General features: G+C 47.0%; 1 protein-coding gene across 2 annotated transcripts in view; it reads left to right on the top strand.

Annotated features, from left to right (window-relative positions):
• LOC147123781 (coiled-coil domain-containing protein 166-like) overlaps nt 1-10,439 on the top strand; it is a 68,337-nt gene extending 57,898 nt beyond the window's left edge. For both annotated transcript variants that reach the window (XM_085975932.1, XM_085975940.1), the window contains one exon: nt 9,770-10,439. In XM_085975932.1, the coding sequence (XP_085832058.1) occupies nt 9,770-10,243 (474 nt within the window). In that variant the 3' untranslated portion in view covers nt 10,244-10,439. The remainder of the gene's footprint in view (nt 1-9,769) is intronic.
• The last annotated feature ends 6,303 nt before the right edge of the window (nt 10,440-16,742 follow it).

Below are 16,742 nucleotides of genomic sequence, written 5' to 3'. Positions count from 1 at the left end.
CAACCGGTGTGTGGCTCTCAATTTATATATCGGCAAGATCCGTCCAAATAAAAGGTGTTTTCGGGATTTTCAAGGGGTGATTCTAATACGGTTCCTCTGACCTCTTCTTTGATTACTAACTGACACTCATGTGCCTCACCCTCTGATAGCATTCCCTCCGCGGGGTTGACTCTATGTTCCCTTATAATCTGGACTGATCTGTCCTTGGGTATCAATACTGCTTCCCAAGCCGCCCTCCTTCTGTCTGATACAGCCTTCATTTTGCCTGTGTTTAGCAGGTCCACCACTGTGTGTTGCGTGTATAGTATCAGCTGTCCTGACATAGTGACGGGCTCACATATCTGCACTGCCCATGCGGCACAGTCAAGGGCCGCCACGCATCTCGCCATTCCTTTAGCCATGGGGGTTTGCTGGGTGGAGTAATAGGCAATTGGCCTCATATCTCCCCTGTACACTTGGGTGACCATGGCGTTATAGAAGTTCCCGTCTATACTATAGTATATATGGAATGGTTTGACTAGATTTGGCAATCCTAGTGCGGGTGCAGACGTCAGGGCAGCTTTTAATTTTGCATAAGCCTCGTCCTGCTCTGATTCCCATTCTATCTTGTCTGTGGCGGGTCTCCCCCCTTTAACTAACCATTGAATCGGCTCTGCTTTCCCTGCAAAGTCTGATATAAAATTCCTGCAGTAGTTAAATAGTCCCAACACTTTCCTCACTCCCCGGACGGTCACTTGCCTTGGCATGTCTTTTATGGCTGCCTTTTGTTCCTGCGGGAGTGCCTGATACCCCTGGCTAATTTTGTGTCCTAGATACTTTACTTTGGACAGTCCAACCTGTGCCTTTTTGGGGTTCATTTTAAAGCCAGCTTTCTTCAGTGCCTGGAGGGTGGCTAGTAATGCTCCCATGTGTCCTTTGGTGTCCTCTAATGCAATCATTATGTCATCGACATATTGGAGTAGGGCGCTCTGGTACTTTGATAGGTCTAATTCATCTAAGGCTTGACTCAGTACACGGTGGAATATATTTGGACTATTGTGGAACCCCTGCGGGACCCTGGTCCATGTATACTGTCTATCCCCAACAGTAAAGGCGAATTTCCCTTGTGATTCCTCTGCCAATGGTATGGACCAGAACCTGTTCGCTATATCCAAGACTGTAAATATCTTAAAGTCTGGTTTCAGACCATTAAATATTGTAGAGGGACTTGCCACTATTGGGTGTTCTCGCGGAGTTACCTTATTCAATGCGGTGTAATCTATAGTTAATCTCTACGATCCGTCTGGTTTACCTACCAGCCAAATTGGTGAGTTTGTGGTTGCTGTGGTTTCTTTTAACACTCCCTGTTTCACTAACTCGGTTACTATCCTGGATATGGCCTCTTTGGCTGCTGGTTTTAACAGGTATTGTCTATGCGCCTTGTGCTCCGGTCCGGGTATCATGATAGGGTTAATTATAGTTAGTCCGCAGTCCTGTTTGGAGGTGGCCCATACCCCTTCTACCGCCTGGCATAGGACTCCCCATATTCCATCTTGTGCCCAATCCCTTTCTAATTGTTTACATAGAAACATAGAAGATAGGAGCAGAAGTAGGCCATTCGGCCCCTCGAGCCTGCTCCATCATTCAATGAGATCATGGCTGATCATCCAAATTCAGTATCCTGTCCCTGCCTTCTCCCCATATACCTTGATCTCTTTAGCCTTAAGAAATATATCTAACTCCTTCTTGAATATATTTAATGAATTGGCCTCCACTGCCTTCTGTGGTAGAGAATTCCACAGGTTCACCACTCTCTGGGTGAAGAAATTCCTCCTCATCTCTGTCCTAAATGGCTTACCCCTTATCCTTAGACTGTGACCCCTGGTTCTGGACTCCCGGCCATCGGGAACATCCTTCCTGCATCTAGCCTGTCTAGTCCTGTTAGAATTTTATAAATTTCAATGAGATCCCCTCTCATTCTTCTAAACTCCAGCGAGTATAAGCCCAATCGACCCAATCTCTCCTCATACGTCATTCCTGCCATCTCAGGTATCAGTCTGGTGAATCTTCGCTGCACTCCCTCCGTGGCAAGAACATCCTTCCTCAGATAAGGCGACCAAAACTGCACACAATACTCAAGGTGTGGTCTCACCAAGGCCCTGTACAACTGCAGCAAGACATCTTTGTTCCTGTACTCGAACCCTCTCGCTACGAAGGCCAACATACCATTTGCCTTCTTAACCGCCTGCTGCACCTGCATGCTTACCTTCAGCGACTGGTGCACAAGGACACCCAGGTCTCGTTGCACTTCCCCTTCTCCCAATCTATTGCCATTCAGATAATAAGCTGCCTTCCTGTTTTTGCCACCAAAGTGGATAACCTCGCATTTATCCACATTATACTGCATCTGCCCAATCACCCAACCTGTCCAAATCATACTGGAGTTTCCCTGCATCCTCCTCACAGCACACACGCCCACCCAGCTTTGTGTCGTCTGCAAACTTGGAGATATTACATCTAGTTCCTTCATCTAGATCATTAATATATATTGTGAATAGCTGGGGTCCTAGCACTGATCCCTGCAGTACCCCACTAGTCACTGCCTGCCACTCGGAAAAAGACCCGTTTATTCCAACTCTTTGCTTCCTGTCTGCCAACCAGTTCTCTATCCAAGACAGTACCTTGCCCCCAATCCCATGTGCCTTAACTTTACACGCTAATATCTTTTTACTAATACTACCAATAATACTACCAAACTACGTTTAATACTACCAATCTTTGTCATGTAACTGGCCATATTCCTGGCTTCGAATTTATCATCAATTACGCGCTTTCGTAATACAGTCTTATTTCGTACATCTATCACCAGGTCCAGTTCACTTAGTACATCCACTCCTAAGATTGTTCCCTCTGGGTTATCACATATCCTTAACTGGACCGGGAGAAAAATTCCTCCTAGTTCCAATAATTGTGTCTCGTTTTTGTACGCGTGATTACTCTTCCCGCCCACTCCTTGTATCAGTATTGAGGTTTTTGTGCGCGGGAGGTCCAAATTGGTTATAGACACTGATGCCCCTGTGTCAACTAACATATGATACTGCCGGCCCCCTAACAGTGCTGTTAGATACAGACAGGGATCGGTGCCCGTACTGGGGGCCGATGCTACCTAACAGGACTGTGACAGGGTTTTGATTAGTTCAATCAGTTGATTCTTATTCATATCAGCCACGTCCGCTATCTTCTCGCTGCAAGCTGCCTCTTGTTGTCTTGGGCCTTTGCCTGCCTTACCCCCTCCCTGGGCCCAACAGTCTCGCTGTTCGTGTCCAGGTTTATTACAGTTTCTACATTTCCTTCTTGTGTTTTTCAAAGGCAATGTGCATTGGTTATGCTTGTGCCCAGGCTTATTGCAGTTAAAACAGACTTCCATCTCTTTTGCTGCAGCTACCTGTACCTCCAAGGTGGCCACCTTAACTTTCTGCTGGTTGTCCACCTCGGTCGCCCATCTAATCAATTCATCAAAGGTCTGCATGGTGACCAGCCCAGTTTTTAGTATGGCCTGATGGGCACCACTCAGCCCTTCCTTGTACATTTTTAAAAATGCCAAATTGTCTCGTTGTGGTGCTATTATACCTGAGTGGGCTACGAAGCTAGTCCACTTCCGTTCTCCATAGTCATGGGCGGACTTCTCTTTCCCCTGACTAATTCCTATGACTAGTCCCCAGTTTACTGGTACTACTCCCAAGACTTGTGTAACAGCGGTCCGAAATGCTGTATAATCCGCATCTCTTTGCTGGTTTGCAGGGGCTACATCTTGACACCATGTCCCGTCCCTGTATTGTTGGGGTAATTGACCCCACATATCTTCGCTCATTTTTGCCCTCACTAGTCCATCAACATCCGAGTGTGGAAGTTGTGACATATTCTCATTTCTCTTAGTTTCTGCCAGAATACGGCATTACTCTGTCGGGGCTTTAGTTCCGGCAGGTATTTGAAGCAACTTCAATTTATCTCCTGGGGAGAAAGGTACATAAGTGTTCTTTATCTGAGCTGGTACTGCTGGGATGGCTATGGTGCCTGGGGGTGCCCCTGCCGGTATAGGTACTGCTGGGATGGCTATGGTGCCTGGGGGTGCCCCTGCCGGTATAGGCACTGCGGGGGTGCCCGGAATAAATTCCACCTTAATAGGTGCCGCTTTTACATCATCATATGGGGGCGGGATTTCCCCGCCATTATAGTCAGGGTCATATTCAGCCGCTTTTTGGCCTAGCGCGTCCCAGTCTATCCCGTCCTCGTCTACTCCTTTCACCTCCGACGGCGTTACAGGAGCTGTTGCCATTACTGGTACTCGGGTACAATTTTGGCACCCATTTTTGGTCCATATTCGAGTGCGTCTACTCAACTCATAATATGCGCGAGCCACTAAAATGATGGCCTTTTCTCCCTTTAATTTTGTTTCTTTGGCCCACCATTCTCTTTGTTTGGCTGGTGGGTCGTTCGGTTGCCAATTGTTTTTAGCCATTTTGTCAATTAATCTTTTATTTTTGTCTGCTAAATAGCATGTCAGAGACCCCACCGGTCCCCGCTCGAGCTCTTCCCATTTCCCGGCCGCCATTTTTGTTCGGGTTATTTATTGTCAGAGGTATGCTTATACTTTACACCAAAGTTAACGCACTACTTGCAACTCATACCACGCCTATACTTCCGCGCGTTTCGCCCGAACCCCGAGACCACGTATCGATTCAAACCTTTTAGTTCTTTGATTCCAAAGGGGGCGGTGGACACGAGACGGTGTTGCCTTGCCCTAACTGTACGTGGTAGTTTGAAAGTATTCACGTTTTTTGGCTCAGCTTCACTCGCCCGTGCCTCTCGTCCGTGTGGAATCCTGTTCGTGACGCCAGTTGATGTGGAGTATTTTAAACCAACACTCGACACAAGGTTTTCAGATCGATAGTCAAGTTGTCTTTATTACACCAGTGGGGAGACAGTCTGCTCTGTCTTAGCCAGACTTCTCCAAATTGTTACAGCAAGCACTACATTTTTATACATTCAAATAAGCATGGCGGCCTCATGCACAATTCATTCCCGCAACCTGATTGGATCTTGGCCCGCATGCACCTTCACGGATTGGGTTACATGTCCTAAGGTAAACATGTGTAAGCTGCATACTCAATTATTAGCCCAAACTGCTGAACACTGATTAAAAAATAACTTGGCAGTATTGTGACCCAGATAACAAAACCATAGGGGCAGCTGAAGTGCGAGACATCATGGGCCGGATATTCCGATCCCTACGGGTGGGTACGCGCTGTGTACCCACCCATAGGACATCAGAAATACCGGTTTCAGGCATGCACTGCGCATGCGCTGGAAACCAGCATTTCTGATCTGTCAAGAAAGCTCTTGACAGATCCTCCGGCTGCGCTGGAGCAGGGCCTCTACGGGGGGAGAGTTCCGCTTTTTGGAGACCCTCCGCCCGCAGAAAATCCTTACAATTCTTGCGCCTGGTAAAAGCAGGCGTAAGGTCTGCTTTTACCAGGGTAAGAGTTGAAAAAAGTTAAAAAAAATTTCCACTGATTTATCATTTAAAAATACTTTAAAAAAGGTAAGTCTACTTTTAGCCCCGTAAAAAACTTTAATTATTTTTTTCAAAAATTTAAAGTTTTTAAAATAAATAATTAATTTATTTGTACTTTCAAGCCATTTTAAAAATGTGATTTTTTAAAAATGTATTTAAAGTTTTATTATGTTTTGGGGTGATCTCCATTCATATACTTGACAGGTCTTCCTGTCAAGTGCATGAAGGGAGATTCCCTTCTTTGATTGGCCCCCCATGGCCCACGTGATCCCAGGGACACTGCGAACTACCTGCGCCTCTGGGATACGTGGGCCCTGCGCACCGGCACTTTGGAGAGGCCCAGGAGCGGAACTCTGCACCTCCCGGGAGCCCTCAGGTAAGGGCGCAGATTTTTCCAGATCGCAGTCCTCCGCCCGCGGGAGTCCTGCGATCGGAATATCTGGGCCCATGTCTCAACTGAGTTGTTTTTAGTCTCAAAGGTTGGTTATCTTGACCACACCTTATGGATGTGGTCTTTCATGTCAGCAACTGCCTCTCTTACACCATTCTGTGAGCTGCCAGCGATGTTATTTTAACTCTTTCCCCACTTCAACTTCATTGAAAAAAGTCACACAACACCAGGTTATAGTCCAACAGCTTTATTTGAAATCACAAGCTTTCGGAGCGCTGCTCCTTCTTCAGGTGAAGTGGAGAAATGCATAAAGACACAGCTTATATAGTCAGAGAATCATGTCAGATGTTTACAGGTAACCTTTCCAACTGCCATTAATCACACCTCGGCAGAGAGATAATCACAGCAGTCAAAGGTGTGAATGGTGTCCAAACAGGTCAGTCAGGGAAACATTACATCAAAGAATAATGAGGTGGGGTCACAAGGGGTCAAATATTGCAGATGCTGGGGTCTGTATGAAAAACAAAAAAACAGACAAAAAACATTTTCTTTTTTTTTGGCTGGAAATCACAGCAGGTCCGGCCGCATCCGTGTAGAGAGAACAAGCCAATGTCGACTCGAGTCTGGATGACCCTGCATCAGGTGGGGTTACATGTAGCGTGACATGAACCCAAGATCTCTGTTGAGGCTGTCCTCATGGGTGCGGAACTTGGCTATCAGTTTCTGCTCGACGATTTTGCGTTGTCGTGTGTCTCGAAGGCCACCTTGGAGAATGCTTACCCGAAGATCGGAGGCTGAATGTCCTTGACTTCATTGGCTGTAAAGCGCTTTGGGACATCCAGTGGTCGTGAAAGGCGCTATAGAAATGCAAATCTTTCTTTTTCTTAACTCCACCTACCCACCATGGTTCCATATCCCTTAATACCCTTACCTAACAAAAATCTATCAATCTCAGTTTTAAAATTTTCAATTGACCCCTCAGCCTCAACAGCTTTTTGGGGGAGTTTCAGATTTCCACTACCCTTTGATGTATGACTTTCTACGCCATCATCTAAGTCGTTAATAAATACTGTGAATATTTGAGGCCCCATTTGCTGCTAAATCCCTTATCCATGCCTTTGTTACCTCTAGACTTGACTATTCCAACGCACTCCTGGCTGGCCTCCCATTTTCCACCCTCCATAAACTTAAGCTCATACAAAACCCTGCTGCCCGTGTCCTAACTCGCACCAAGTCCCGTTCACCCATCACCCCTGTGCTCGCTGACCTACATTGGCTCCCGGTTAAGCAACGCCTCGATTTTAAAATTCTCACCCTTGTTTTCAAATCCGTCCATGGCCTCGCTGCTCCCTATCTCTATAACCTTTTCCAGCCCGACAACCCCCCCCGAGATCTCTGCACTCCTCCAATCCTGGCCTCTTGAGCATCCCCAATTTTCATCGCTCCACCATTGGCCGTTGTGCCTTCAGCTGCCTGGGCCCTAAGCTCTGGAATTCCTTCCCTAAACCTCTCCACCTCTCTTTCCTCCTTTAAGATGCTCCTTAAATCCTACTTCTTTGACCAAACTTTTGGTCAATTGGTCTAATATCTCATGTGGCTCGGTGTCAATTTTTGTTTGATAACGCTCCGGTGAAGCGCCTTGGGATGTTTCACTATGTTAAAGGCGCTAAATAAATGCAAGCTGTTGTAATTCCCAGCAGTGTTGCTAATCTCCCCCCTTGAGCCATCTCTTGTTTCTTGAGATCATTGGTAGTTATTGATGGAGCTGCCCATAGTCTTCATTTCCCCCACAGGAAGCTCAAGCTACCAGTCTGTTTAAGAGCATAAGGTGCCCCGGGCACTCTTGTTCTAGCCTTTCCTTCCTGCCTTTCTCTGCCCCATCTTTGTTCCTCCACTGCCTGCTCCAGAACTCTCATTGAAGTGACTTTCATCTCAAACTCTCGCTCCAGAAACTGCGCTGCCTCCATGATGTGTCGGGTTGTTTCCGTCTCAAGTTCTGAGATTTTGAGCTTGAACAAGGCGAGTTGCAGACACTTCCCACAGACTGTGATTGCCCGAATCAACTCGATACTCTCACATCTTGCAGGAGTTGACACACTACTGTCCCTTTCTTTGTTGACAATATTAGGTTTATTTAGTTCTAAAGTTTATGTTACTTATGTATAAAATCAGCTAGTATGCTTAGCACCTCCTTCCCTCTCTGCACCTAATTCCCTCTCTTCAACCTCCTGTTTTAGAAGTTCTTAATCTCACTCTGCTATCAGCTCATTCTGATGTCTGTGTGAAAACATTCCCTCTCTCGTTCCCCCTTTATGCTCCTAGTGAAGAAAAGGACTTTTCCCGACTTCAAGACGTCCCAAAGCGTTTTGCAGGCAATTAATTACTCTTGAGGCATAGTCACTGTTGTAATGTCGGGAAATGCAGCAGCCAATTTGCGCACAGCAAGCTCCCACAGTTAAAGACCGAGCACCAGGCCAGGTGCAATGGGCCAAATGGTCTCCTGCTGTGCTGAAAATTCAATGGGCCGGATATTCCAATCCCTATGGGTGGGTACGCGCTGTGTACCCACCCGTAGGGACATCGGAAATGCCGGTTTCAGGCATGCACTGCGCATGCGCTGGAAACCGGCATTTGCGATCTGTCAAGAAAGCTCTTGACAGATCCTCTGGCTGCCCTGGAGAAGGGCCTCTACAGGGGGAGAGTTCCGCTTTTTGGAGACCCTCCACCCGCAGAAAACACTTACAATTCTTGCGCCTGGTAAAAGCTTTTACCAGGATAAGAGTAGAAAAAAAGTTTAAAAATTTTTTTTCCACTGATTTATCATTTAAAAATACTTTAAAAAAGGGTACGTTTATTTTTAGCCCCGTAAAAAACTTTAATTATTTTTTTCAAAAATTTAAAGTTTTGTTTAAAATAGTTAATTTATTTGTACTTTCTAGTCATTTTAAAAATGTGATGTTTTTTAAAATTTATTTAAAGTTTTACTATGTTTTGGGGGTGATCTCCATTCATATGTTTGACAGGTCTTCCTGTCAAATGTATGAAGGGAGATTCCCTTCTTTGATTGGCTCCCCATGGCCCACGTGATCCCAGGGACGCTGTGAACTACCTGCGCCTCTGGGATACGTGGGCCCTGCGCACCGGCAGTTTGGAGAGGCCCAGCATTGGAACTGTGCGCCTCCAGAGAGCCCTCGGGTAAGGGCGCAGATTTTTCCAGATCGCATTCCTCTGCCCGCAGGAGGCCTGCGATCGGAATATCTGGGCCAGTGAGTCCAAGAGAAATGCAACATAGGCGCTACTTCCAGCGCAGTGCAAACAGGAGTGACACTTGTCGCTGCTTCTACGCACTATGGTGAAGTTTGGCAAACTCTCAGGTGAAGGGTCAAGGGCCATAGTGCAGGACACAGCCAAGCTTAAGAAGAATGGGGCTGAAGACAAAGTAAATCAAGCAAGCAGTCAATGTCTCTTAATCTCTCCTGCTTTCTATCCTATCATTGACCTTCCCTTTTGTTATTTCATCCCCTCCCCCTTTTCCCAGCCCCTAAACTTGCTTTCCATTTCCTGTTTTTTTCGAGTTCTGCCGAAAGGTCTTCGACCTGAAACGTTAACTCTGTTTCTCTCTCCACGGATGCTACCTGGCCTGCTGAGTATTTCCAGCATTTTCTGTTGTTATTTTGGATTTCCAGCATCCGCAGTATTTTGCTATCGTAATAGGTGACAAAGTGTTGGTTGTAAAAGCCTGAATATTAAGGAGGGGGCGACCTGATAGAGGTCTTCAAGTTAATAAGACAAGTTTCAAACAATGTCCTCCATCTGCCCCACAGGAGGCGGTCTGCTGTCTGATCGAGCACATCCAATCGATCAAGGTCGAGAACCAGCAGCTGCGGGAGGTGCTGGTGTGCCTGATCCGCCGCTCCCGGGTCCTCCGTGAGCAGCAGATGGAGCTGGAGGAACAGCGCAGCCAGCTGCTCCGGGAGAGAGAGTACTGCACCAAGTTGAGGACGCTGCGACACAAGAAGCAGCTCAACGAATACATGGAGCCGGAGACTGAGAAGGAGCCCAAGATTGAGGAGAAGCCAAAGACCATGGAGCGGCCAAAGAGCGAGGAGGAGCCGAAGAGCGAGGAGCGGCCAAAGAGCGAGGAGGAGTCAGAGACTGAGGAGCAGCCAAAGCTCAAGCAACCAGAGGTCGAGGAGCCAGAAGATGAGGACCAAGAGGACGAGGAGTCAAAGGATGGGTCGCTAGAGAAGCTGGAAGAGGCTGGGCTGGAGAACGGAGGGACAGTGCCAGAACCATGAAGCTTACAGGCAACACTCAACCGCCTTAGCCAGCTGCCTCTCCAATGTAACTATGAGAGACCCTCCTCGATCCAAGGAAGTTGTCAGACTCCACATCATCTTCCGAGTCACATCAGGCTTCCAATTTTCTTTTTCCTGTTGCAAATTTTGCATCTTAAGTTTTTTTCCCCTCAATATTAAACTGTTGTATAATATAGCCTCTAGTACGAGTAATCTCTTTTAAACAAAACTGTTACCAACCACCCCTCAAAGTACGCCCACTCATTTTTCTCAAGCCCTGCAACCTAGCTCTTTCATTTGTTTTTACAAGGGGGCAAAACCATATTTAATGTTAGTGTTCCTCAGAAGAAGGTGCTGGGTCGCCTTCTCAAAGAGATTGTGTCGTAACTAAGGAGCTTGCTGGGCCATATCAGAGGTATTAAGAGCACAAGGCTGGAATCAGTCCCTTTTGTGATCATTTAAGAGCTTTGATGCTATTTTTCCTGGTGCCAGCCCACAAATCACCAGATTTATTGTACAGTTTCACAAGTTGCCCTGGTGGGATCTGAACTTATAACCTCTGGGTTGCTAGTCCAGTGCTGTCACCACCACACAATTGTACCCAACAATAGAAATTACGTTCTTGCAATGGCTTTAAGAGATCGAATTAGGGATGATAAAGGCCATTCGATCCATCTCAATTCATCCATGTAGAAAGATCCTAATGTTCCCTCATTGCAGCATCTAATATATTCCTGAATTATTCCAGGGTTCTTTTTAATCATTTATGGGATGTGGGCATCGCTGGCAAGGCCAGCATTTATTGCCCATCCTTAAGATGCCCTCAAGGTGAGCCACCTTCTTGAACCGCTGCAGTCCGTGTGGTGAAGGTACTCCCACAGTGCTGTTAGGGAGGGAGTTCCAGGATTTTGACCCAACAACGATAAAGGAACGGCGATATATTTCCAAGTCAGGATGGTGTGTGACTTGGAGGGGAACTTAGAGGTGATGGTGTTCCTATGCGCCTGCTGCCCTTGTCCTGCTAGGTGGTAGAGGTTGCGGGTTTGGGAGGTGCTGTCGAAGAAACCTTGGCGAGTTGCTGCAGTGCATCTTGTAGATGGTACACACTGCAGCCATGGTGCGCTGGTGGTGGAGGGAGTTACTGTTTAAGGTGGTGGATGGGGTGCCAATCAAGTGAGCTGCTTTGTCCTGGATGGTGTCGAGCTTCTTGAGTGTTGTTGTAACTGCACGCATCCAGGCTAGTGGAGAGTATTCCATCACACTCCTGACTTGTAGATGATGGAAAGGCTTTGGGGAGTCAGGAAGTGAGACACTCGCCACAGAATACCCAGCCTCTTACCTGCTCGTTGCTCAGTATTTATGTGGCTGGTGCAGTTAAGTTTCTGGTCAATCGTGACCCCCCCCCCGCCCAAGATGTTGATGGTGGGGGATTCGACGATGGTAATGCCGTTGACTGTCAAGCAACGGTGGTTAGACTCTGTCTTGTTGGAGACAGTCATTGCCTGGCACTTGTGTGGCGCGAATGTTACTTGCCACTTATCAGCCCAAGCCTGAATGTCATCCATGTCTTGCTGCATGTGGGCATAGACTGCTTCATTATCTGAGGAGTTGTGAATGTAACTGAACACTGCAATCATCAGTGAACATCCCCACTTCTGATCTTATGATGGAGGGAAGGTAATTGATGAAGCAGTTGAGGATGATTGGGCCTAGGACACTGCCCTGAGGAACTCCTGCAGCGATGTCCTGGGGTTGAGATGATTGACCTCCAACAACCATAACCATCTTGTTTTGTGTTAGATATGACTCCAGCCAGTGGAGAATCCCCCCCGATTCCCATTGACTTCAATTTTACTAGGACCCCTTGATGCCACACTCAGTCAAATGCTGCCTTGATGTCTAGGGCAGTCACTCTCACCTCACCTCTGGAATTCAGCTCGTCAATATTTGGACCAAGGCTGTAATGAGGTCTGGAACCCAAACTGAGCATCGGTGAGCAGGTTATTGGTAAGTGCCGCTTGATAGCACTGTCGTCGACACCTTCCATCACGTTGCCGATGATTGAGTAGACTGATGGGGCGGTAATTGGCCAGATTGGATTTGTCCTACTTTTTGTGGACAGGACATACCTGGGCAGTTTTCCACATTGTCGGGTAGATGCCAGTGATGTAGCTGTACTGGAACAGCTTGGCTAGAGGCACGGCTGGTTCTGGAGCACAAGTCTTCAGTACAACAGCCAAGATGTTGTCAGGGGCCCATAGCCTTTGCTGTATTCAGTGCGCTCAACGCTTGCTATAATGTGGAGTGAACAAATTGGCTGAAGACTGGCTTCTGTGATGGCGGGGACCTCAAGAGGATGCCAAGATGGATCATCCACTCGGCCTTTCTTGCTGAAGATAGTTGCAAACGCTTCAGTCTTGTCTTTTGCACTCGTTTGCTGGGCTCCGCCATCATTGAGGATGGGGATGTTCATGGAGTCTCCTCCCATTATTTAATTGTCCACCACCATTCATGACTGGAAATGGCAGGACTGCAGATCTGATTGGTTGGTTATGGGGTTGCTTAGCTGTCTATAGCATGCTGCTTCCACTGTTTAGCATGCATGTAGTCCTGAGTTGCAGCTTCCCCAGGTTGGCACCTCATTTTTAGGTATGCCTGGTGCTGCTCCTGGCATGCTCTTCTACACTCCTTATTGAACCAGGGTTGGTCCCCTGGCTTGATGGTAATGGTAGAGGGATATGGCGGGCCATTAGGTTACAGATTGTGGTGGAATATAATTCTGCTGTATATGGCCCACAGCACCTCATGGATGCCCAGTTTTGAGCTGCTAAATCTGTTCTGAATCTATCTCATGTAGCTCGATGGTAGTGCCACACAACACGATGGAGCGTGTGCTCAATGTGAAGATGGGACTTCATCCCCACAAGGACTGTGTGGTGGTCACTCCTACCAATACAGTCATGGAAATGGTGTTAGGAAAATTGGTGGGACTGAAGGCCAATAAATCGCCAGGGCCTGATAATCTACATCCCAGGGTACTTAAGGAAGTGGCCCTAGAAATAGTAGATGCATTGCTGGTCATCTTCCAGAACTCAATAGACTCTGGAACAGTACCCATGGATTGGAGGGTAGCTAATGTTACCCCACTATTCAAAAAAGGTGGCAGAGAAAAAGCGGGGAATTATAGACCGGTAAGCCTGACATCGGTAGTGGGGAAAATGCTAGAGTCCATTATAAAAGATGTAATAGCAGAGCACTTGGAAAGCAGTGACAGGATCGGACAAAGTCAACATGGATTTACAAAAGGTAAATCATGCTTGACTAATCTACTGGAATTTTTTGAGGATGTAACTGGTAAAATAGAGAAGGGAGAACCAGTGGATGTGGTGTATTTGGACTTTCAGAAGGCTTCGATAAGGTCCCGCATAAGAGGTTAGCGTGCAAAATTAAGGCACATGGGATTGGGGGCAAGGTATTGACTTGGATAGAGAACTGGTTGGCGGACAGAAAGCAAAGAGTTGGAATAAACGGGTTGTTTTCCGAGTGGCAGGCAGTGACTAGTGGGGTACCGCAAGGATCGTTCCTAGGACCCCAGCTGTTCTCAATATATATTGATCTGTACGAGGGAATTGGATGTAATATCTCCAAATTTGCAGACGACACAAAGCTGGGTGGGAGGGTATGCTGTGAGGAGGATGTCGTGAAACTCCAGTATGATTTGGACAGGTTGGGTGATTGGGCAGAAACATGGCAAATGCACTATAATGTGGATAAATGTGAGGTTATCCACTTTGGTGGCAAAAACAGGAAGGCAGATTATTATTTGAATGGCAATAGATTGGGAGAAGGGGAAGTGCAAAGAGACCTGGGTGTTCTTGTGCACCAGTCGCTGAAGGTAAGCATGCAGGTGCAGCAGGCGGTTAAGAAGGCAAATGGTATGTTGGCCTTCGTAGCAAGAGGGTTCAAGTACAAGAACAAGGATGTCTTGCTGCAGTTGTATAGGGCCTTAGTGAGACCGCACCTTGAGTATTGTGTGCAGTTTTGGTCACCTTACCTGAGGAAGGACGTTCTTGCCATGGAGGGAGTGCAGCGAAGATTCACCAGGCTGATACCTGGGATGGCAGGAATGACGTACGAGGAGAGATTGTGCCAATTGGGCTTATACTCACTGGAGTTTAGAAGATTGAGAGGGGATCTCATCGAAACCTATAAAATTCTGTCAGGTCTGGACAGACTAGATGCAGAAAGGATGTTTCTGATGGCCGGGGAGTCCAGAACCAGGGGTCATAGTCTAAGGATAAGGGGTAAGGCATTTAGGACTGAAATGAGGAGGAATTTCTTCACCCAGAGAGTGGTGAACCTGTGGAATTCTCTGCCACAGGGGGTGGTGGAGGCCAGTTCATTAAATATATTCAAGGTAGAGTTGGATATATTTCTTGAGGCTAAAGGGATCAAGGGATATGGGGAGAAGGCAGGAACAGGGTACTGAATTTGGATGATCAGCCATGATCTCATTGAATGGCGGAGCAGTCTCGAAGGGCTGAATGGCCTACTCCTGCTCCTATCTTCTATGTTTCTATGGACAGATGCATCTGCAACAGGTAGATTGGTGAGGATGCGGTCAAGTAGGTTTTTCCCTCGTGTTGGTTCTCTCACCCCCTGCTGCAGGCCCAGTCTGGCAGCTATGTCCTTCAGGACTCGGCCAGCTCGGTCAGTAGTGATACTACTGAGCCACTCCACCTCCAATACTCTATCTGGGAGTCCATTCCATTTACTGATCACTTTGTGTGTGAAGAATTTCCTGACATCAGTCCTACAATTACCTTTTACTAGTTTGAACTTGTGTCCCCCAGTTGTTCTCCCACAGTTTAAAGTAATAGTCCAGGTAAACTTTTTCTATACCCTTAATAAATCTTATTTACATCTAAGAGCACCTCTCTCTAGGCTGATGGGGTGTTTTTTTTTTACTCTGGACGGACAATGACCAAGCAGTACGATTCCATTAAGGATGACTGGTTAGACCCCTCTGTGCCGACTCTACCAGTGGGCAGAGTGTGAGCATTCCCACCCACCGGTACCTCAAAACTGCACCAGGGTTGTCCAACCAGGCATAGGACACCAATTTGAATCAGCCGAACAATTGGGTCACCCACATGAAGGTCCCGACGGGCGGATTAGGAGTGGCAATGGGACTGCACGTTTAACCCCGCGATGGTCACAGTACTGACACTAAGATCAACCTGGTGGCTTTTCTCTGCATTGTGTTTGAATGTTTCCCTTCTGTCTTGGTGCCCAGACCTGGATGCAGTTATAAGGTGCCGTCTGACCAGGATGCTATCAGGTTTGATCACCACCTCCTCTGATTATCCTCCTACTGTTTTGGCTGTATGTCGTTCCAACATCCTATTGGCTTTAGTGATTGCTGCACTGCATTGGTTGGATATGCTTAGCATCAAGTCTAAGATGCCTAGGTCTCAGCATTGTCCTCAGCCATCATAACATCATTCATGGAGGTATGTGTCTCGTCTATTTTCCTTCCTATGTGTAGCACTTTACACTTTCTGTGTTATACATCACCAGCCATTGTTCTGCCCACTTACACATCTTGTGAAACACATTCAGTAATTCCTGAGCTGCCTCTTCCGAGACAGGGCAGGCTTCCAATTTAACCCTCCATTTCACCTTTCCCGATCGTCCGCTTGGTGCCTTTTCTTGGCTCAGGCCACTAAACTGTGCTACGTCACGTGTTGTGGATTGAGATTTTAGAAGTGTGTTCCTAGGTAATATATAGGCAGGGCTTGTTGTGTGGAGGCTTACAAGACCGGAATGCCGGTCACAGAATCTGCTATTTCCGATCTTCAGTTCTTCCAGCAAGGTTCCAGGCTGGGAGTGGGGCCTCACACAATGGCCTTAATTTAGGCAAATGTAGTACAATAAAAGCATTAAAGATTTGCATTTACATAGCACCTTTCACGTGGTGAAACATCCCATGGTACTTCATAGCTGGGAACCAGTCCTGAGTAGTAGGCGGACTAAGGTAGGGGACTAAAGGTGGCTGGCAAAGAGGTCGGTTTTGAGGTGGTTTATTTTAAGGTGGAGAGATGGAGGGGATTAGCAAGGGAGTCCCAGAGTGGGGGTCATGGGACGTGGGCAACACACAGTACAACAACAACAGCTTGCATTTATGTACCTCCTTTAACATAGTAAAACATCCCAAGGTGCTTCACAGGAGCGTTATCAAATGTAATTTGACAACGAGCTACATAAGGAGATATTAGGGCAGATGACCAAAAGCTTGGTCAAAGAGGTAGGTTTTAAGGAGCATCAAATGAGGAAAGAGGTAGAGAGGAAGAACAGAATTGAAAGAGTGGAGAGTCGCGCAGGGATGTGGGGGTGCAGGAGGTTGGGAGGGACGAGGTTATGAAAACAAAAGCAAAGATTTTGAAGTCCATGCCCCGGGGAGTTTTTCTGTCCCTAAGGTGCTGGAATCCTGTTCCTA

Source organism: Somniosus microcephalus, chromosome 2 (assembly GCF_052327205.1).
Source record: "Somniosus microcephalus isolate GS21.2 chromosome 2, FLI_Smic_1.0, whole genome shotgun sequence".
NCBI lineage: Eukaryota > Metazoa > Chordata > Chondrichthyes > Squaliformes > Somniosidae > Somniosus > Somniosus microcephalus.
Note: the sequence above shows the minus strand (reverse complement) of the source record. Positions and strands in the feature narration are given on the sequence as shown.